The sequence below is a fragment of the Mustela lutreola genome, chromosome 4 (assembly GCF_030435805.1).
Source record: "Mustela lutreola isolate mMusLut2 chromosome 4, mMusLut2.pri, whole genome shotgun sequence".
Classification (NCBI taxonomy): domain Eukaryota; kingdom Metazoa; phylum Chordata; class Mammalia; order Carnivora; family Mustelidae; genus Mustela; species Mustela lutreola.
Window position 1 is genome coordinate 74,851,778 of NC_081293.1, and position 19,156 is coordinate 74,870,933.

At 42.7% G+C, this 19,156-nt stretch overlaps 1 protein-coding gene across 6 annotated transcripts in view; it reads right to left on the reverse strand.

Moving 5' to 3' along the window:
- Positions 1 to 3,398: 3,398 nt before the first annotated feature.
- Positions 3,399 to 19,156, reverse strand: part of RNLS (renalase, FAD dependent amine oxidase) — a 255,996-nt gene continuing 240,238 nt past the window's right edge. For all 6 annotated transcript variants that reach the window (XM_059170286.1, XM_059170285.1, XM_059170284.1 and 3 more), the window contains one exon: positions 3,399 to 5,071. In XM_059170286.1, the coding sequence (XP_059026269.1) occupies positions 5,035 to 5,071 (37 nt within the window). In that variant the 3' untranslated portion in view covers positions 3,399 to 5,034. The remainder of the gene's footprint in view (positions 5,072 to 19,156) is intronic.

Below are 19,156 nucleotides of genomic sequence, written 5' to 3' on the forward strand. Positions count from 1 at the left end.
AGAAACTGGTCCAAGATCAACATCTAGTAGGTGGTGGATTTGAGAGGTCACAGAACCCACCACCATGTCATGGAACTTACCAGGAGTTAGGTTTCATTTTTAAACGAAGGCTAGGGACAGGAAATGAATCTGCATACTTAGCCAAACATGTTAAGAATGTGAAAATAACTCACTCCCAGTTTCTACAGTCTTTCGGAGTAAATAATCTCAAGGAGCCTGTCCAAGCATGCAACTTTTTGCCCACGCGCTTGCAAAAGAGAAGACAGTGCTCAGTGCAGAGAACACTCTTGTATTTTCCACCTGCCCTACTCCTGGTAATGACCTATCCCGGTTTCTTTTCAAGGACCTCATCTGAACAAACCACCTCACCTCCCAAGCGACAGGTATCTGCTTACCACCTGGAGCAGGACAAGAGAAAGTGGTCCATGGTTAGTCTCAGGTGAACACTACCATTCTGTTACATGAAGGTTTGCAGAAACCTAGAGTTTTTAATCTTCTGTGTTTCATCGTATCTGCGATCAACACACATGCTAGCCTAACTATCAACTCTCCCAAGTGTTCTGTGTAAATGCAGAGGAACCTGGTCTTAACAAGAGTCTGGAGGCACCAGGAGGATCTGTTCCTCTTCCTTCTACTCCCATTCATCATTGCTATTAAGCATTTATTAAGCATTTACTGTGTGCCCAGCACTCTGCTATAGTTGTGGGCACATTCCTGCTTCCCTGCAATCGTATGGGAGGTATGAGATATAATGCTTGAACTCACTTCTCAGACGATGAAGCAGACTGAGGGGTTTTTTAACAGCCTCAAGGTCACACAATGAAGAGCAATGCCTGGATTAAAACACAGATCTGTTGAACTCCAGAGGACTCGCTCTTAACTGCAAAGCTACACCGCTGGCCTTAAAGGATTTACAATAAGGCATAGGATCAAGGAACAATGGGCCAGATGTGTGGATCTAAGATAAGCCTGTATTTACATAAAGTGATAGGGTTGAGATTTAGAGTTTCTTAATCTGGGGTTCACAGACCTCTGAGTGTCCAAAAATAGATTGCAGAGGCCTGTAACTCTCTAGGACAGGAGTCAGCAATTTTTTTCTTAAAGGACCAGATAAGCTTTGCAGGCCCTCTGGTCTCTGTTGCAACCACGCATCTCTACCGTTGTAATGCAAAAATGGCCACAGACAATACAAATGAATGGGCAAGGCTGTGTGTCAATAAAATTTTATTTACAAAAATAGGCAGGGGGCCAGCAGGCTCTACAATGGTGTGCGAATTCTATGTGTCTCTGTGCATTTTCGTTGTTATTAGAAGAGCCATACCTTTCTACAGCTTCTCATGAAGACTGAAAATCCAAGATGGCTATGAACTGGTCTAAATGATCTCCAAGCCCTTCTAAGCTCAGACATTCCCAGATTCTGTGATTCTACATGTGTTTTAAATCAACACTCTCTTAAAGACTCTTTCTCCCTCGAAGGTCTTAAGTGGATTATAATCACCCTCCGTGGAGAAGAAAACGAAGAATCTACCACATTCTCACCTTCCCTGTCTTACCTGGCCAGATGGTACCCGCGGGAACACAAACACATTCCTGCCTGGACTATGGCAGCTCAGTCCTGCCCCAACCTGGTGTGAGGTTTGCTGGGGCGTCTTCTTCTTCCCAGAGATCACATTCTACCTTCTCCTGAGCCTTCTCCACCAAAAGCCGTGGAGTCAGCCGGGTCAGCCCAGATGATGCCTTGGATGAGTTAAACTGACACATCTCTGCATCTGTTCAGGGACACCCTCCCAAGAACACCTAATTCTTTCTCTTCAGATTCCCCAGCTTCTAGAGCATATTATCTACCACCTTTGATGACACAAACACGGAGCTTACCCTGCCTCCCACTCCATGGGACTTGTCTGCTCCCAACTGGACATTGCCGATGATGCTCCATTATGTCAGCCACAGAGCCTGGTACCATGTTTTATGTATATTTTTTAGGTTATTAGCACCGAGATTCCCCCAACGCTCTAGCCAGTTTTAAATTCTCGCATTACTTCTGAAAATCAAAATGACGATGGTCCAGTCACCTCAAATAACAAACCCGATTGACAGCTTTAAATTTTAAGGGGTGAAAAAGAAAAAGATATATTAAAACAGGGAATCACAAATACTATGAATCACAAAGTGAGTCCACTTGGATCCCTGGTTTTTGAGAATGGAAGACTGAGCCCAAAGGAAAAAGCAGGAGAAAAAGCAGAAGGGGAGAAAGACAGGTCAGAGGGCAAGAGAAGGACACCACAAACAACGAGCCTGACAGGTCCACAGAGGGAAGGACAGGTGCGCGGCGGTCTGCACGCTCGGCCAACTGCGCCTGCGCTGGAGCTCCGCATCTCCGGAATGCCGCTGTTTGTCAGAGCAAGCGACCCTCGAGGAAGGAAATAAGCCAGCAAATGAAAATCACAGGAAGATCCATCATTTAGCCAGGACTTGTGAAGACTTTATTCCATATCAGACGCTGGTACCTATCACATCAGGGTTGGTGTTAGCTCTCTGAAATGAAGCCACGTGGTGAGGACCAGATCGCCAACTAGTATTTTGGTTCAGCTTTGGTGACCATGTTAATCGGGCAGCAGTGTGGTGCCCCATAAATAGAAATGGGTTTTGGAGGCGTGGGCTCCTCTTCTGGCATACATCTTATATATAAAGTACATATATATGTATATATGTATATGTACTTGGATGAGTATAAAATACCAGATAAATGTAAAATTGACCTTGTTCTTTTTACTTAACAAGGTAGTGGGTAGGCGGGGGGTGGGGATGATGGCATTTTGCACAGAAGGCTTGGTGACTCAAGGAAACGTCTTTTTTTTCCCCTCGGTAATATCTGGTCTGGGATTATTACTGCTTTCGCGATGTTTCTAGACATACTTCTCCCCTTCAGAAATGCCAGAGGTGAAAAATACTATTCCGCTGCTATAATTTGTCACCCTGGCTGCCAGAGCAAGAAAGATCTGCATAGATGGTTTAGTAATTAAGCTTTTCAACACGGCATCATAAAGTTTTATTCTGGTGAAGGCTATATTTATCAGCTAACAAGTGTTAAATCACCCCACTGCTCCAGCCGTTTCTCACTTAAATATGCTCCTTTCAAAACAGAGCAGCTTTCCTTGGCTGGCTTGATTTAATAAAAGTTCTTGTTTGGAAATGCCACAGTGCTGTGTGGTCCTGTGGGCTGACAACGGCTCCACATGCTGCCGACCCCGACTTCCCCGGGGATTGCCCCGGGGTCTTCCAGGGCCCCCTGGCCATCTGAATTTCATGGCCTCCCGGGATGGCTTCCAGCACAAGATATTTTTCTACCCATTTCAATTTCTGAAAGGAAAGAGGTGAAGGAAAATAAAGAACACAAGCAGTGGATACGTTTTATTTCCTTATTTGAGCAGCAGGAAATTGGCCTCTTCCTCTCAGAGACGGATCTACATGTAAAATGAGTTTTTAAAACAACTCAGAATAGCAAAGCAACGATCATCTACATATGAAGCAGGCTTGAGCCTTTTCCTATAAGTGCCATGGTTTTCTCAAAACAGATGCGGAATTATCAGGGCATTAGAGGGAGTATATATTAAAAGTCATCAGTAATGACTTAGACGAATCTTTTCCCTAAGTAACTGCCTCTGCCTTCATAGGTCCTTTCTTGCTCTTTCCTTTGGAGGATGTGGGCTTGTGGGACGAATGTAACAATTGTTCTTAAGGCTTCAGGAGGCTTTTAATCCAAGGCTCCAGGATGGCATCAGTTAAACACAAGATAGTTAACACATCTGAATGTCTTTTCTGTCATGCTTCGAGGGTAAAACCCACAGGAAGACAAATTTTAATCAAATATGGGCCAAAATGATGAAAGAAATCTCAATATCGGTCATCTTATCAACCCAGAAATCAAATGCAGTTCCCCGTTCCTTTAGTGACAGGTAGCTGGTGTAGAAGATGGGAATCAATTTCTGTCCAGCCAGCGAGTGACGGGAAACAGGTGGGTCACTGAACCATGTGTGTGATACACTGAACCACTAAGTTGGCAAATATTGAACTATTTTAAGTGCATCTGTTTTCCAGTTCAGTAAATTTTCTTGTTGTATTAAATTCATTAAACTCAACCCAGTCTAAATGCCACAGCACATCCCGGGGACCATAGGAAGGCAGTGGCACCAGCCAGCCAGCAGAGCAAGAGGTAAAGATCGATCTATATTCTCTCAGCTTCTATTTAATTTTTACCTTTCATGTTAGGGCTGAATATTTTTTTTTTTTTAAGGTGAAAAACTATGACACGACTTGGAGAGTCTACTTGGATCTGGTTATTATGGGAAAACGTGAAGAGGGATTTCTTTATCAGCGAATTGTCCTCCAAACCACAGTCCCAGAAACGACGACATCTATGACCTATGATTCAGGATCATTTAATAACCAGAGAAGACAGAAATTACTCTCTGTTAGCCACAGTTTGGGAAAATCTTATAGTTCAGCAATTGGCAAAAACACTGAATCAAGGACCAACTTGAAGATTAAAAACGAGGATTGGATGATAATTATTCTTTATCTAGAATGGAAATTTTTCAAAAGAATAAAGGTTTTGGAACATGAACTATTATTTTGATTGGACCTGCTTCTTTGCAAGGGTCATTTGTTATTCTTAACCACTGTTTTTCTCTAACAAGGGGGAGTCATGGCAATTCAGAAACACTGTGAAAGGTGCACGGTACAAGGAATTTTCATTCTAGCGTGGGTTGTAACTGTCAAAATCATAAAATCAATTTAATACTCCATATGAGACATTTTCCAGTAATTTCTCTCAACAAAATAGAAACCAAAATGATCGATAACAGAAACTTGAGAAGACAAAAACCCGAAGCTCATGTAGAGAACAAAGATACAGGTACTAAACGTGGTTCTTTAAAGCTTCTAAAACACACCGGGCAGAAGTGACGCAGCCATCGAAGTTGGACTGGGTGAATGCGTCCCCTCCACACACAAGGAAAGGTTTGAGATGAAGAGTCAACTGGCCATGGAAGTTGGCAGCAGCGTTTGTAACCTGAAGAGGTTAAAAAACAACAACAACACAAAAGGATTATGGTTGATATTCTCTGCCCTCTTGTGCTGTGATGTTAGCACCCACCTGGGGAAATCACCGTGTCTCACAAAACTGAGACCCCCTAAGCCCCTCCCCTCACCCAAGGATTCATGCTGACCTTCTCAAACGTTGACATTTTCACTTAGTTGACAAACTTATCAGAAGTCTGTTGAACCGGAAAATTAGTAGGTCATGAGAGGCTTAATTAGTTGGAAGTACAGTTTTTTTTTAATAAGGGGGAAATGATATTCATGAAATCATTTACTAATGATAGAGTCTCTGCAACATGCCAGACAAGGGAAACCAAAAAGAAAGGACGGTGTCCTTAGGGAGTTTCCAGTTCAGCCCAGAATGCCGGCATCGGACAGCATCTAAGGGCTAAGATAGGGTGAGTAAGAACGCGCTATGGGAATACCTGTGACACCAGGAGTCTCTCTGGATAGAGAAGCTTTCAAAGGGGAGGGGATGAGTCACTTCACTTGAAGTGAATTATGCCCTCATTTTATTATGTTCAATTGCAATTTGATTTTTCCCCAGCTTTATTGAAGTAAAATTGACAAATAAAAATTGTATATATTTAATGTGTACAACTTGATGTTTTGATATACTTATGTATACATTGTAAAGTCATCCAGAATCAAGCTAATATATCCTTCAGCTCACATAGTTACCATTTATCCTTCCTTCTTTCTGGTGAATCACTTTAGGATCTACTGTCTTAGTGAATTTCAGGTACACAGTACAGTATTGGTAAGTAAGTCATGTTGCTGCATATTAGATCCCCAGAATGGACTCACCCTGTGTAATGGGTGATTTGGACAAGCATCTCATTCCCCCCTCCCACCGGCTCCTGGCCTTCACTGTTCTACCCTCTGCATCTATGAGTCTGACTAGTTTAGATTCTGCATAGAAGTGAGCTCATGAAGCATTTGTCTTTCCATAGCTAATAATCTTGAAATCGGCTGAAAAGACCTTTAAGTGGCTAAAACAGACAACACAGAGTATAGATACTGAAACATAGACTTCAGTTTTCCGTCAGAGCCTTCAAATTCCTACTTTGTTTTATTTTAATTTTGTAAAGATTTTATTTACTTATTTATCTGAGAGAAAGAGACCGAGAGGGCACTTGTGCGAACAAGGGGAGGAGCAGAGGGGGAGGGAGAGGGACAAGCAGGCTCCGTGCTCAGTGTGGACCTGGATACAGGGCTCGACCTCATGACCCTGAGATCATGACCTGAGCTGAAATCAAGAGTCAGATGCTTAACTAAGTCAGCCACACAGGTGCGTCTAAATTCCTACTTTGGATAGAATTTAAACAGGTTGGATTATTTGATTTGCCAGTGAAACACTATGCGAAGAAGAAGACCGTTAGGTACTCAAACATATTGATGATTTCAGAGTGCAATAGCTGATAATCTGAAAACAAGGGATGCCATTTAAACATTCAGAAACCAGATAAGACTGGTCGGAAGCTTGGCAGTCTGGGGCCACTGAATAGAAGTGCAAATAATGTTCTCACTCCTATTAGACCATGAGGGTGTTGGCTTTGTTTTCCCACAATCACCAGCGATCCTGATGATGGCCCCAATATTCAAGAACAAGTTCTAATATGCATAAAGTATTCCTTGTTAGCATTTCTTGAAAGTGTGCCACATGCCAGTGCATTACACGTGTGCCCATTTAATAAACACGGCCTCACTGTCAGTTACTACTGTTCTCATTTTATAGAGGAGAACTCTGAGACTCAGAGATTATCACCTGCCTGAGGACAGAGATTGATGACGTGAAGAAACAGATTCGAACAGAGCAAGTGGACTCCAGAACTCACCCTTGCGACACATTCAGAAACATTTCCATGAAGACTTGATTTAAATAAAACAAACAAAAATGTTTGATAGTCACTGATAGTTTTACACATCTGAAAAATTCATATAAACAGGGTAACTCATTCATACATACACTGATACATGTATGCACATAGGTGTCATACAAAGTAATGCACATGCACATATATGTATAATTTTTAAAATAAAGCAAAAACGTTTGATGGTCTCAGCTTAATGCATCAAGAAAATCACATAAATGGGATAACTCATTCATAGTATTCCTATATACATACATATGTGTGTGTCTATGTATAATTTACATACACACACACACACACACATAAATCTCCATTTGTGGTAAAGCTTTGATACATTCCAGTTGACATCCCTGTCCAGATAACCAGCACTACTGCACATTAACCGATATTAAGCAGGAGGGAGCCAAAGGGAGAAAGCCCTGCCCAGGGGGAGCGCACAGTGTAGCAGTGCGGTGTAATTCTATTCCATGAGTGGTAAATGTCAGATGCTAGGTCACGTGGCTGAACGACCCGGCCGCTGATTGGGCAGCCTACAGTTTGGGGAGGAAATCAATCTCATTGCTTTCAAGTAGAATCGCCTCTTCTGCAACGACCCAAGGAGGAAACTTTGAAACACGAAGTGTGTGTTGGCAAGCTCCTTCCCCCAAGGGAAGGAGAGAGCGAGGCAGTGGGGGGAGCCCACGAAGGCCAAAGCCACAGTCTCTCACAGTAACGCAGCCTTTGGCTCTGCCTCCCGCTGCAGGGAGGGACCAGACCGCAATGACTGTGTCGGGAGAGCTGTCAGAGCTGAGACCCCCTTCGGAAATCCAGATGCCTCGGCCCACGGCCCACATGTGCACCAAGGCTGATCAGAAAAACCTCTCGCCACCGACACTGATGCTCTGGGGTCGCTAAGGCAATGTTTCTCTCTGCGTACTGGACATACACATCGAAGCAGAAAAAGCAGTTTTCTTTCCAAGCGTTTCATCCGGCGTCGATGTGTTTTGTGTCTTCTCCTCACCCGCAGAATGAAACCTCTTCCCTCCCTGTGGACGACCTCCATGACCAAGTCTTACACAAGCCTGCTGTCTCATCTTTTTGCTCACCTTTGCCACATATCCTGTCTACATTCACACTGAGCTACTTCACACACACCCTTCTTTGTCCTGTGTCTGTGACTTTGCACCAGCCGTCCTGCGGGGTGATGTTGTACCACTCCCCCTCTTCACTGCTGAGGAAATGGTTGCTCTTCTAGAAGAGCCCAGAAGTCACCTGCGCTGAGGTCTTCTTGCTCCACTGGGTTAAGGGCCTTTACAACATGTTATTTTATGACGTTCCATGTTATTTTGCACTGTCATTATGTCCAGATTTGTCTCCCTTCCTAGACAGCCCAGGGGCTGGGCTGCACCAATCCTTGTGTCGAAGGCTGGGGATGGCAGCGTCTAGCCTCTATGACGTGTGCAGTGGATGTTTATGGAGTTAAACAAGAAAAGACAATATTGTACACACCACTGATCAAATGAAAGTCTTCACAGGGAACCATCTACATGGGAAGTGTTGTTCAGAGACTCCCACTAAGGGGGCAGAAGCTCAAACGGAAGAGACTGTGATTAGAATGTTCTCAATAGTGACACATACAGGGCTGTCCCCTCACCTCGGACTGTGAACTATCCAAAGTAGGAATTTAGACGCACCTGTGTAATGGGTGATTTGGACAAGCATCTCATTCCCCCCTCCCACCGTTTAACCTAACGATTTCTTTGTATTGTGATTATTAGCGGTAAAAACACACCCAAGAAGTCCCTTTGGTGTAAGAATGAAATTAAAGATGACAAGAGAGAGGAGCAGACCAGAAGGCTAATGGCGACTTAAAAGTGGGGATTATCAACGAAGTTGAAGGTGATAATTAGCAAGAAATAATCCAGTGACACACTTGGCGACGTGCATTCTTCCTTCCATACCTAAGCTGACAGCTCAGACTGTCAGGCATCTACCCAAACAGAACAATCTTGCTGTGTGGCCTCAAACATGGCTCTACTTTGGGTTGATCCATTCTAGTTGGCTGTCCACAGCCCATGATTGGGTTCCTCAAAACCAGCCTTTCTGAAATATGACATTAAGTGACATCCATGTGGTGTGGCAAGAACAGAACTGTCACCCATTGTAGTCCTAGATGTGCAACCAACCCATTAAGAAGATATGGACAATATTTCAACAATTAGCCCCTTACTACTGCATTTCCTCACTTGTCACGGATGTAAATCATGCCGCATTTCACTGAATCTAAGGCACAGTCAGCCTGAAGAGGCACCAATAATTTGGGCACCAATGAGGAAGAAAAATGGCGGCAGCATGACAGGAAGCTCTTGTACTTATCTACAAGTAGCTCTTCTGCAAAACTCGAAAGGACATACAAGAGGGATATGGTTAAGCCTTTCCAAAAAGGTCTTCACACATAGAGCATGACTTCTCCACTCTAACTCAGACTTGTCCACATCCATGCTTTTCCCTATGTCATAGTCTGTCCTCTGTGCCTCCTAGAGTATTTCTTACATGAGTGCTCCCCTGAATTGTACTTTCTGGCTTTTTCTCTGAGCCACTGATACCTGTCTTGCAAGTTCTGGTCATGTACTTTCTCTTTGGTGGGAAAGAAAATTTTCCAGACAGCAACCAGGACTCATACCCTCTTCTCGAATGGTCCTCTAATAATTTGTTAATTAAAATATCAAGGGTTTGCCCTGGTGGTCCCACTGTTAAACCACCCCAAACAGTCAAGTTCACATGCGTGAAAACAACCTCCTGACAGTGTCCTGGTGTATACCAACACCATGGCATCTCACAAGCAATGAAATACTGAAACATAAAATGGGGTAAGGGGGTCGGGTGATGGGCATTAAAAAAAGCACTTAATGGAATGAGTCCTGGGTGTTGTATGCAACTGATGAATCACTAAATTCTACCCCTGCAACTAATTTTTTTTTTAAAATGGGGGAAGGGGAGAAGCATGGCAAGTACTTAGGCTGAGTAAATGCATTACAAGTCCAAAGGTAATGAGCAGCAGGATCCTTGAAGTGGGGCCTTTTCTGGTCACAGGGTCTCGGGGTCCCAATGCGACTATCTTCAGCGCTGCTAGTTTAAACCCTCCACATTCTCAGTTTACCCAAAGGACCAGCCTCAGGGGAACCGACAGAGACAGACTGGCTATCCGAGGATCGATGTGTTCCTTTTCAAAGTGTAAACGTACGTACTCCAGGACCCTGTGGGGTTGTCTTCCCAGCCCATTCATCTCCTCACTTTCTGCAATCGGTGGAAAACCCAGCAGTTGCTAAGGCCTCCGTGACAAATACAGTTTGCCCTAGAGGAAGGCACCTCTGGAGGCTTTCAGCCACCCAACCGACTAAGCCACCCAGGCACCCCTGAAAGACACCACTTTGATCTAATTTTGAATTATTTAAAATATCCAGGATGCAGCCTTCTTCCTTGTGACCCCTGTGGCTCGTGTCCTGACAGGCATCACTGATCGATGGTGGCATTCTTCCCCACCGAGCCTAGATGTGGCCACAGCATCCTTCTTACCCAATGGCTTCAGGCAGATCAGCTAGAGTTGGCACTTGAGAGGAATCTTATAAAGCTATTCTGGCTTCGAAGCAGGCAGAGCAACCACGTAATTACAAATAAGCGAATTAAATGTTCTTCACTGTTTGTTTTTTTCTCTTTTCTCATGAAGCCAGGATAATCTGAAGCATTGCCTTTGTCCAGACCAGATATGTTTCAGAGCTAAGAATTAGGAGCCCATCAGGAGCGATTTCCTCTAGATGATGCCAGACGCCTGCTTCTCGTTTCTTCTAATAACCTAATAACCATCCCCAGCTCTGAATTCCTAACGTCCTTCCACATCCCTGTCCCTCTGTGGATCACACTGGGACTTTGACTGCTGTGTGAAAATAAAACAGGTGCTTTGGTTCCTCCCACAGTACTGCAAAACTGCGCATCGTAACTATCAGGGCTCATGGGAAAAGTAGGGTTGGAACAGACGGTTTAAAATCTACCAAGCTCGGACTGGAGTGCTAACACAAACAGTACATATCACAGTGAAATGACCAGCACAGTGGATGTTCTCCCAGTCTCTGCATCTAGGGACATCTCTGTATCCTGAAGTCTGGGGCTCAGGCTTCCTCCTCTAAGATATAGGTCCTGGGCAGCAGTTGCTCCTAAAAGACTTTTTTTTTTTTTTTTTTTTTTTTTTTTTTTAAGATTTTATTTTGAGAGAGAGAGAGAAAGGAGAGGTAGATACAGGTTTCCTGCTGATCAGGGAGCCCGATGCAGGGCTCCATCCCAGGACCCTGAGATCATGACCTGAGCCGAAGGCAGCCACCCAACCGACTAAGCCACCCAGGCACCCCTGAAAGACACCACTTTGATCTAATTTTGAATTATTTAAAATATCCAGGATGCAGCCTTCTTCCTCGTTTCACTGAGGGGGGAAGGTCTTTATGATCTCTTCATCAGCAGCAACAGCTTTGCTGAAGCCCTTACAATGGTGGAAAACCCAGCAGTTGCTAAGGCCTCCGGGACAAACACAGTTTGCCCTAGAGGAAGGCACCTCTGGAGGCTTTCAGGCTTTTTTTCTTCAGACCTCCCTATTTGCTAAGGCTTCCTCTTGGCTGGTGAGGAAATTCACCCAGATTGCTTGAGAACATACACATGTCCAATACTATTCCCAAGGACACTGATTTCCTAGTTCTCAACTGCATTTGAAATAATTCATATTAAAAAAAAAAACCAACAAGGTGCTATAAAAGACTGAGTAATTTTTTGGCTTTCTTACGTTGCCTTACACTCCTGAGGGTCACGTTAATTGGACTTGAGTATGCCTGCATCTGCACAAACGGAGATGTCTGAGCCCTCCCTTGTGCTTTTGATAATCACATTGAAAGTTTTAAAGTGATTCTAAGAATTCCAGGGTTGGAGGGTAGCTCTTGCCTCCGATTGTTCCTGGCGTGCAGGGAGAGCTTACTGACTCCTAGTCGCACACTAAGGACTGGGGCAAACCCTGAGTAACTGCCCTTCGGAGGTATGGCCCACACTGGTAGTATGCACCACGCAGAGGACTGAGATGGCATGGGCTTGACTCTTACATTTCCTCACTTCCTCTACTCTGCTGCCAGGATGAACTTGAACCCATGCCATGGTACATAAACAGCAGAAATTGAATATTTGGTTAACTCATTCTTTTATGGCCCTGATGCAAAGCTCAAAGGTAGTGGTTCCCAAAAGTCAATCGATGGCAAGAAGAGAAAAAATAAGAATTATGAGCTTTTTCATGGAGTGAAATGTATTCTATTTATAAATTGGTTATGAGGTCATATCTTTACTATTTCTTTCTTTTTTCTCTTTCTTTCTTTCTTTCTTTTTTTTTTTTTTTTTTTTTTTTGCTGTTTAAATTCTTAATGGCAGAATGCAAAGATGGCAATATTATAGTGGTTCCCAAAACATTCAGAGGGATTTTGCTGGTCCATGAAATAACAATGCTTGGAACCACAGCTGTGGGTCGAGGCACTTGATGGGACTCCGAGAACAGAGATGCTCAGCCCAAGGAATGTTTTCTGTAAAGGGGGTGGGGGGCCGGGGGAGCCGAGGTCAGCTTGGAGAAACCACCAGTAATCTCAGGTAATACCACATAACCTTGGTTTGGACTCAGTGAGTGGATGAGTAACTTTTAAAAATGGAATAAAATCTTGTGTACAACTCATTTCCCAGAAACTTGTGCAATCCTCGTCTAGCCACATCTTCATCTAGCTAGGACTGGAAACTGGGATAATTCATCCTTCATCCGCTCACCTGTGGCTAAGTACTCAGGTAGTAAACTTAAGGCTTTAGAGAAAAATTGGGGTTGGGGGAAAAGGCTTCATCAAATGCGGAATAAATACCAACCTTCACACTGTATGAGGCTGGAGAGAAAATGTGGCCTGTGTTGATTCTGTGTATACATTTCCCCATTCCTACCATGTTCCCAAGGCCCTGGGTTGAAGCATGTATCACATGCCTGTTTACAAAACCAGGCAGAAATGTAAACAAACGAAGGAGAGACCACGGCTTGTGCGTATGTTAGTGGAAATGTCTGTTTACATCTTTATAGACAGGGATCGAGCCCAGGCACTCTGAAAGGATGAGACCTCACTCATGGGTCAGTGGTGAAAAATATTATCAACCCCTTAGCAGATTCTTCCTTAAGAAAAAATTCTATGGGCCAAACGAAAAATGTAATGTTTCTCTCTCTTTCTTTTATTTCTTTAAAAGTCCCTTTGGGCGCTAATGAAAATGCCGTAAAATGTTGCTGCATCCTCTACACTTAACTCACCAAATTGCAATTTGGTAAGAAATATTTGTTATTTAAAGGCCTTGTAAGTTCTCAGAAACAGTGAGCGACGAGGGTTGTTTTGTTGAGGAATTTTTTTTTTTTTTTTCATTTTCATCTTCCCTGCATCTCCTTCTCCATGTTACGTGGCTGGTGTTGATTGAGTATTTGCTGAAAGGATGTGTGCACATGAGGCCACCAAAAACTAATTCAAACTTTTCAAAGTTTTAAATTCTGTGTTCAAATGGCCTTTAAACGTGGAGGTACATTTTTCCCCCCTCTATGATAATAATTTTCTTTAGTTTTTAGTTTCTTTAATTTTCGTTAGACACAGCCCACGATGCTTCCGGTTCTTGTCAAAGCGGCAGTGAGCCCGCACAGACATAAAGTCTAAATATTCCTTTAAATACCTTCCTTTCCTGGGACCCAGAGAAAGCATTCGAGAAAGCTCTAGGTGTCAGGGAGGAAAGAAACCAAGTCTTCCGGCTGACTTAGCCAAGTTCTGTCTGTAACTTTTAAAAATATTCTCATTGAACAGTCAACTCTCTGTGCTCAGATGTTGTGGCACCACCCAAGGTCCTACACATATGGAATATACTTGCATGATTAAGACACGTGATGATACCGGTTATTTCTTAACCATGCGTTGTGTATTACTGAGAAGAAGCGACACTGAGAACTGGGATAATAATGATAAATGGGGGGGGGGGGCTGATGATTCCACTTAGTCTGTTTTTAGGTATATTTTCTTTACAAAAAAGTCGCACTTCAGGGCGCCTGGGTGGCTCAGTGGGTTAAGCCTCTGCCATCGGCTCAGGTCATGATCCTAGGGTCCTGGGATTGAGCCCCACATCGGGCTCTCTGCGCAGTGGAGAGCCTGCTTCTCCCTCTCTCTCTGCCTGTCTCTCTGCCTATTTGTGATCTCTCTCCCTATCAAATAAATAAATAAAATATTTTAAAAAAATCGCACTTCTTGTGGCCCCTGGTGTTGGAGGCTTTCCGTCTGTATCGGTCTATGCCTTAGTCCTTCGTGTTCATCAGGAGCATATCAACAACTGTGTGCTCTCCTGCGGAGACCGGTGCATTGCTAATGGGTTTTTAGGCGTTAGGTTCATCATGTCCTCCTGCCTCTGTCCGAGGCGTCTCTCCGGTGTTCGATGATACTTAATGATTTCACGAAACCATTGCTTTGTTGTGCTTCAGGGAAAGGTCTGCTCGTGTGGCAGGTTCCTGGCCACAGGGCTCTGGGTCTGGGACTGTGCAATGCCGCTGTAAAATTACTATTGGTCGGAATACCCTAGGTGTGAAGAAAGTGATGTGGTTTGGTCAATTCTCAGTGGAGCTTTTCTCTTTATTGCTATTTGTCTATTCTATTTTAATAAACCAAGGGGTAGATGCAGGGAGAAGGAGCCGCAAATCAATTATATGAGCCATGTAGCAGCTTTAGTGGGGCTTGAATGGCAAAGGACGTACTTCACCGAAATTGTATATTCAATTCCTGAGGTCTACATTGAATCTGTTCAGATCTATTCTACCCTTCAGAGTCCTGAAAACACTGGAGCTGTCTATTTCGACGAAGAGTTGTTCACAAGCACACAATCAAGAATGAGATACTGTTTTCTCTAGTGCTCTTGCAGTAATAACAGACAAAACAATGGTTGTATTACAGTCCCCTTTAAAGTTTTTAATTTAATGGGAGACTGTCCTGCCTTTCAGCCAGGGTTAGTATATTGATGCATTAACTCTTCAAATATGTGCAGTCGGCGAGCCTGTGGAGGGTGCTGGTGGTGGGGGGAGGCAGCATTTTTAGGCAAAAGGTGATCTAAAGACTGGGATCCTTTTCATTTCATTTAAATATAAATGTTGTGCCACAGCCTCTCAAAGAATCCAGTTACTCGGGATCCTAGGATACAGAGGACAAAAATGCTTTTGATCTGTGAGTCTAGTCATGATGCTAAAGTCATCCAACCTACTCAAGGGGGCTTAATCACTACTTCTCCCCCATTTAACAGCAGCCCAGTTCCCCACCGTTCGATTCCTTCTTCATCCTCCCCAGACTCTGTTTCCCTTCCTTTTCTTGATGACCCAGAAGCGTGACCCTTATTTCTTTCTGGTCCTCACTTGTGCTGAATGAACCTATGGGCTTTTTGTTTGTGCTGTGAGATTTTGGTGGAAAGAGTGCCGCCATTTTGATATTCAGCTCCAGAAACTACCTCCCTTCCACTTCCACTGCTGTGAGATTAAAAGAGTCAATGCTTGTGCTCCTCAGAGAAACAATAATGGAAGACAAAAAAATGAGTGGTTTGAAAAGTCAACTTAATTGAGGTATACATTATATATGGTGAAATTCACCCTTTATGTGTACTGTTCTATAAATTTTAACAATGTACACAGTCATATCAACTACCACAACAATGATATAGAGAACATTTCTGTTTCCCCCTTAAAATTTCCCTTCTGCCCCTTTGTAGTTCATCTCTTTCTCCAAGTCACGGCCCCTGGTGACCATTGATCAATTTTCTGTCCCTACAGTTTTGCCTGTTTCAGGAAGCTATACAGGTAGACTGATACGATAGATAGCCTTTGTGTATGGCTGCTTTCATTCGGATAAAGCTTCTGAGATTCACTCATGTATTGCAGATAGTAGCAGAATGTTTCATTTTATTACAGACTAGCTTTTCATGTATGGAGCTAAAACCTTTTGCCCACGTACCAGGCGACGAATATTTGGGCTATTTCCGGGTTTGGGGCAATTTTTGATAAAGTTGCTGTTAACCCTTGCAAATAAGTTTTTATATGGATGTATGTCTTCATTTCTCTCCTGTAAATCCCTAAGAGTGGGGTCCTTGGGTCAGATGGCAAGTGTGTATTTCATTTTGTAGGAAACTGTGAAAGTGTTTTCCAAAGGGGTTGCTGCCATTCTGCATTCCCACAGCGAGAGGGGAGGATTCCATTTACATCCTCACCAGCACTTGGTACCTTCAGAGTTTTGGAGCTGAGCCATTCCAGTAGGTTGCTCATAGAATCTCATTTCAGTTTTACTTTACATTTCCTTAATGACCAATGATGGTCAGCATTTTTGTGTGTGCTTACTTGCCACCTAATCTCTTTGTGTGTGTGTGTGTATGTGTGTGTGTTAAAATACACAAGACATTAGTAGTAGCCCCTGGCAAACACTTACCAGGTTTCTGTCTCTATGGATTGGCCTATCCAAGCGATTTCATGTAAGTGGAATCATTCACCATGTAGCCTTTGTGTCTGATTTCTTTCACTCAGGACAATGTTTTCTTTATTCTTTTTTTTTCTTAATTTATTTATTTGACACAGAGAGGGATCACAAGTAGGCAGAGAGGCAGGCAGAAAGAGAGAAGGGGGAAGCAGGCTCCCTGCTGAGCAGAGAGCCCAGTGTGGGGCTCAATCTCAGGACCCTGAGATCATGACCAGAACTGAAGGCAGAAGCTTAACCTGCTGAGCCACCCAGGTGCCCCGAGGACAGTGTCTTCAAGGTTTATCCACATTGTAGCATTTATCAATACATCATTGCCTTTTCTTTTTTTGTCCTTCAAATGTTTAATACGTGTATTTCTACATAATTTCCCCTGGGTCCTTTGATTAGAAATATGTTGAAGACATATTTCCCACCTAAAGACTGTTGTTTTTTTTTTTTTTTAAGATTTTATTTATTTATTTTAGAGAGCGAGAGAGCAGGGGGAGGGGCAGACCCAATGTGGGGCTCAATCCCAGGACCCCGAGATCATCACCTGAGTTGAAACCAAGAGTCAACGCTTAATTGACTACCCAGGTGCCCCCTTAATGACTGGTTTTTTTTTAATTTTTAATTTTTTTATTAATGTATAATGTATTATTTGCCCCAGGGGTACGGTCTGTGAATCATTAGGGTTATGTACTTCACAGCTCTCACCATAGCACATACCCTCCCCAATGTCCATAACCCAACCACCCTCTCCATACCTCCCTCCCCCCAGTAACCCTCAGTTTGTTTTGTAAGATTAAGAGTCTCTTATAGTTTGTCTCCCTCCCGATCCCATCTTGTTTCATTTATTCTTTTCCTACCTACCAAACCCCCCACATTGCATCTCATTTCCTCATATCAGGGAGATCATATGATAGTTGTCTTTCTCCAATTGACTTATTTCACTAAGCATAGTACCCTCTAGTTCCATCCATGTTGTTGCAAATGGCAAGATTTCATTTCTTTTGATGGCTGCATAGTATTCCATTGTATATATTTATATATACCACATCTTCTTTATCCGTTCATCTGTGAATGGACATCTAGGATCTTTCCATAGTTTGACTATTGTGGACATTGCTGCTGTAAACATTGGGGTGCAAGTGCCCCTTCGGATCACTACATTTGTATCTTTAGGGTAAATACCCGGTAGTGCAATTGCTGGGTCGTAGGGTAGCTCTATTTTCAACTATTTGAGGAACCTCTATGCTGTTTTCCAGAGTGGTTGCACCAGCTTGCATTCCCACCAAAAGTGTAGGAGGGTTCCCCTATCTCTGCATCCTTGCCAACATCTGAATGACTGATTTTTTAATTGAGGCATAATTGATATTTTTTATGCTTCAATGATAATCCATCTTATGGATATACAATATTTTGTTTATTCATTCATGTCCATGATGGACATTTGACCTATCTCCACCTTTAGTTATTGTGAATAGGGCTCCTATGAACATTTGTGGACGCAGTTTTGTTTGAACATTTTAAACTCTTTCGGTTATATAGGAGGGGGATATTTTGGTTATCTTGCAATTCTCTGTATAACTTATTGAGGAACTGCCAAACTGTTTTCCACAATGTCCAAACCATTTTATATGCCCACCAGCAAGGTAGGAACATCCTAATTTCTCCACATGCTTACCAGCATTTGTTCTTTTCCTTTTCTTTCTTTCTTTCTTTCTTTCTTTCTTTCTTTCTTTCTTTCTTTCTTTTTTTAAATTACATTCATCTTAGTGGTTATAAGATGTTCTCTCATTGTGGTTTTCATCTGCATTTCCCTAATGACTAAGGACACTGGGCATCTTTTCCTATGTTTCTTGACCATTCATATCTCTTCTTTGGAGAAATGTCTATTCAAGTCCTTGACCCATTTTAAAATTATACTGTTCGATTTTTTGCTGTTGAGTTGTAAGAGTTCTTTACATATTCTGGATTGTAGACTCTTATTAGATAAGTGATTCTCAAATATCTTCTCCTATCCTATGGGCTGTCTTTTTACTTTCTTGATAATCCTTTGATGTACCCAAGTTGTGAATTTTGATGAAGTCCGAATTAGTGTTTTTTTCTTTTGTTATTTATGCTTTCGGTGTAATATCTAAGAAACCACTGTTAAATACAAGGTTGTGAAGATTCTCCCTTATGTTTTCTTCTAAGATTTTATGATTTTGCTTGCAGAGTTAGGTTCTTAATCCATTTGGGGTAAATTTTTACATGGGGTGTGACTTAAGGTTTCAACTTCATTCTTTTGTGTGTGGATGTCCAGTTGTCCCAGCACTTTGTGTTGAAGACCCTTGTTTCCCACTGAATGTTTTTGGGAACCTTATTTGAAATCAATTAGCAATAAGTGTGGGTTTATCTTGGTTCTAGTCCATTAATCTGTATGTCTATTCTTATGCCATTACCACATTATTTGGAGTAGGGTAGCTTTGTAGTAAGTTTGGAAATCAGGAAGTGTGAGTCCTCCAGCTTTGTTCTTTTTTTGAGATTGATTTGGCTATTTGGGGTCCCTTGCAACTCTATATAAATTTCAGCATTTCTGCAAAGGCCATTGGGAATTTAATAGTGATTACAATAAGTCTGTCACTTGGGTGATAC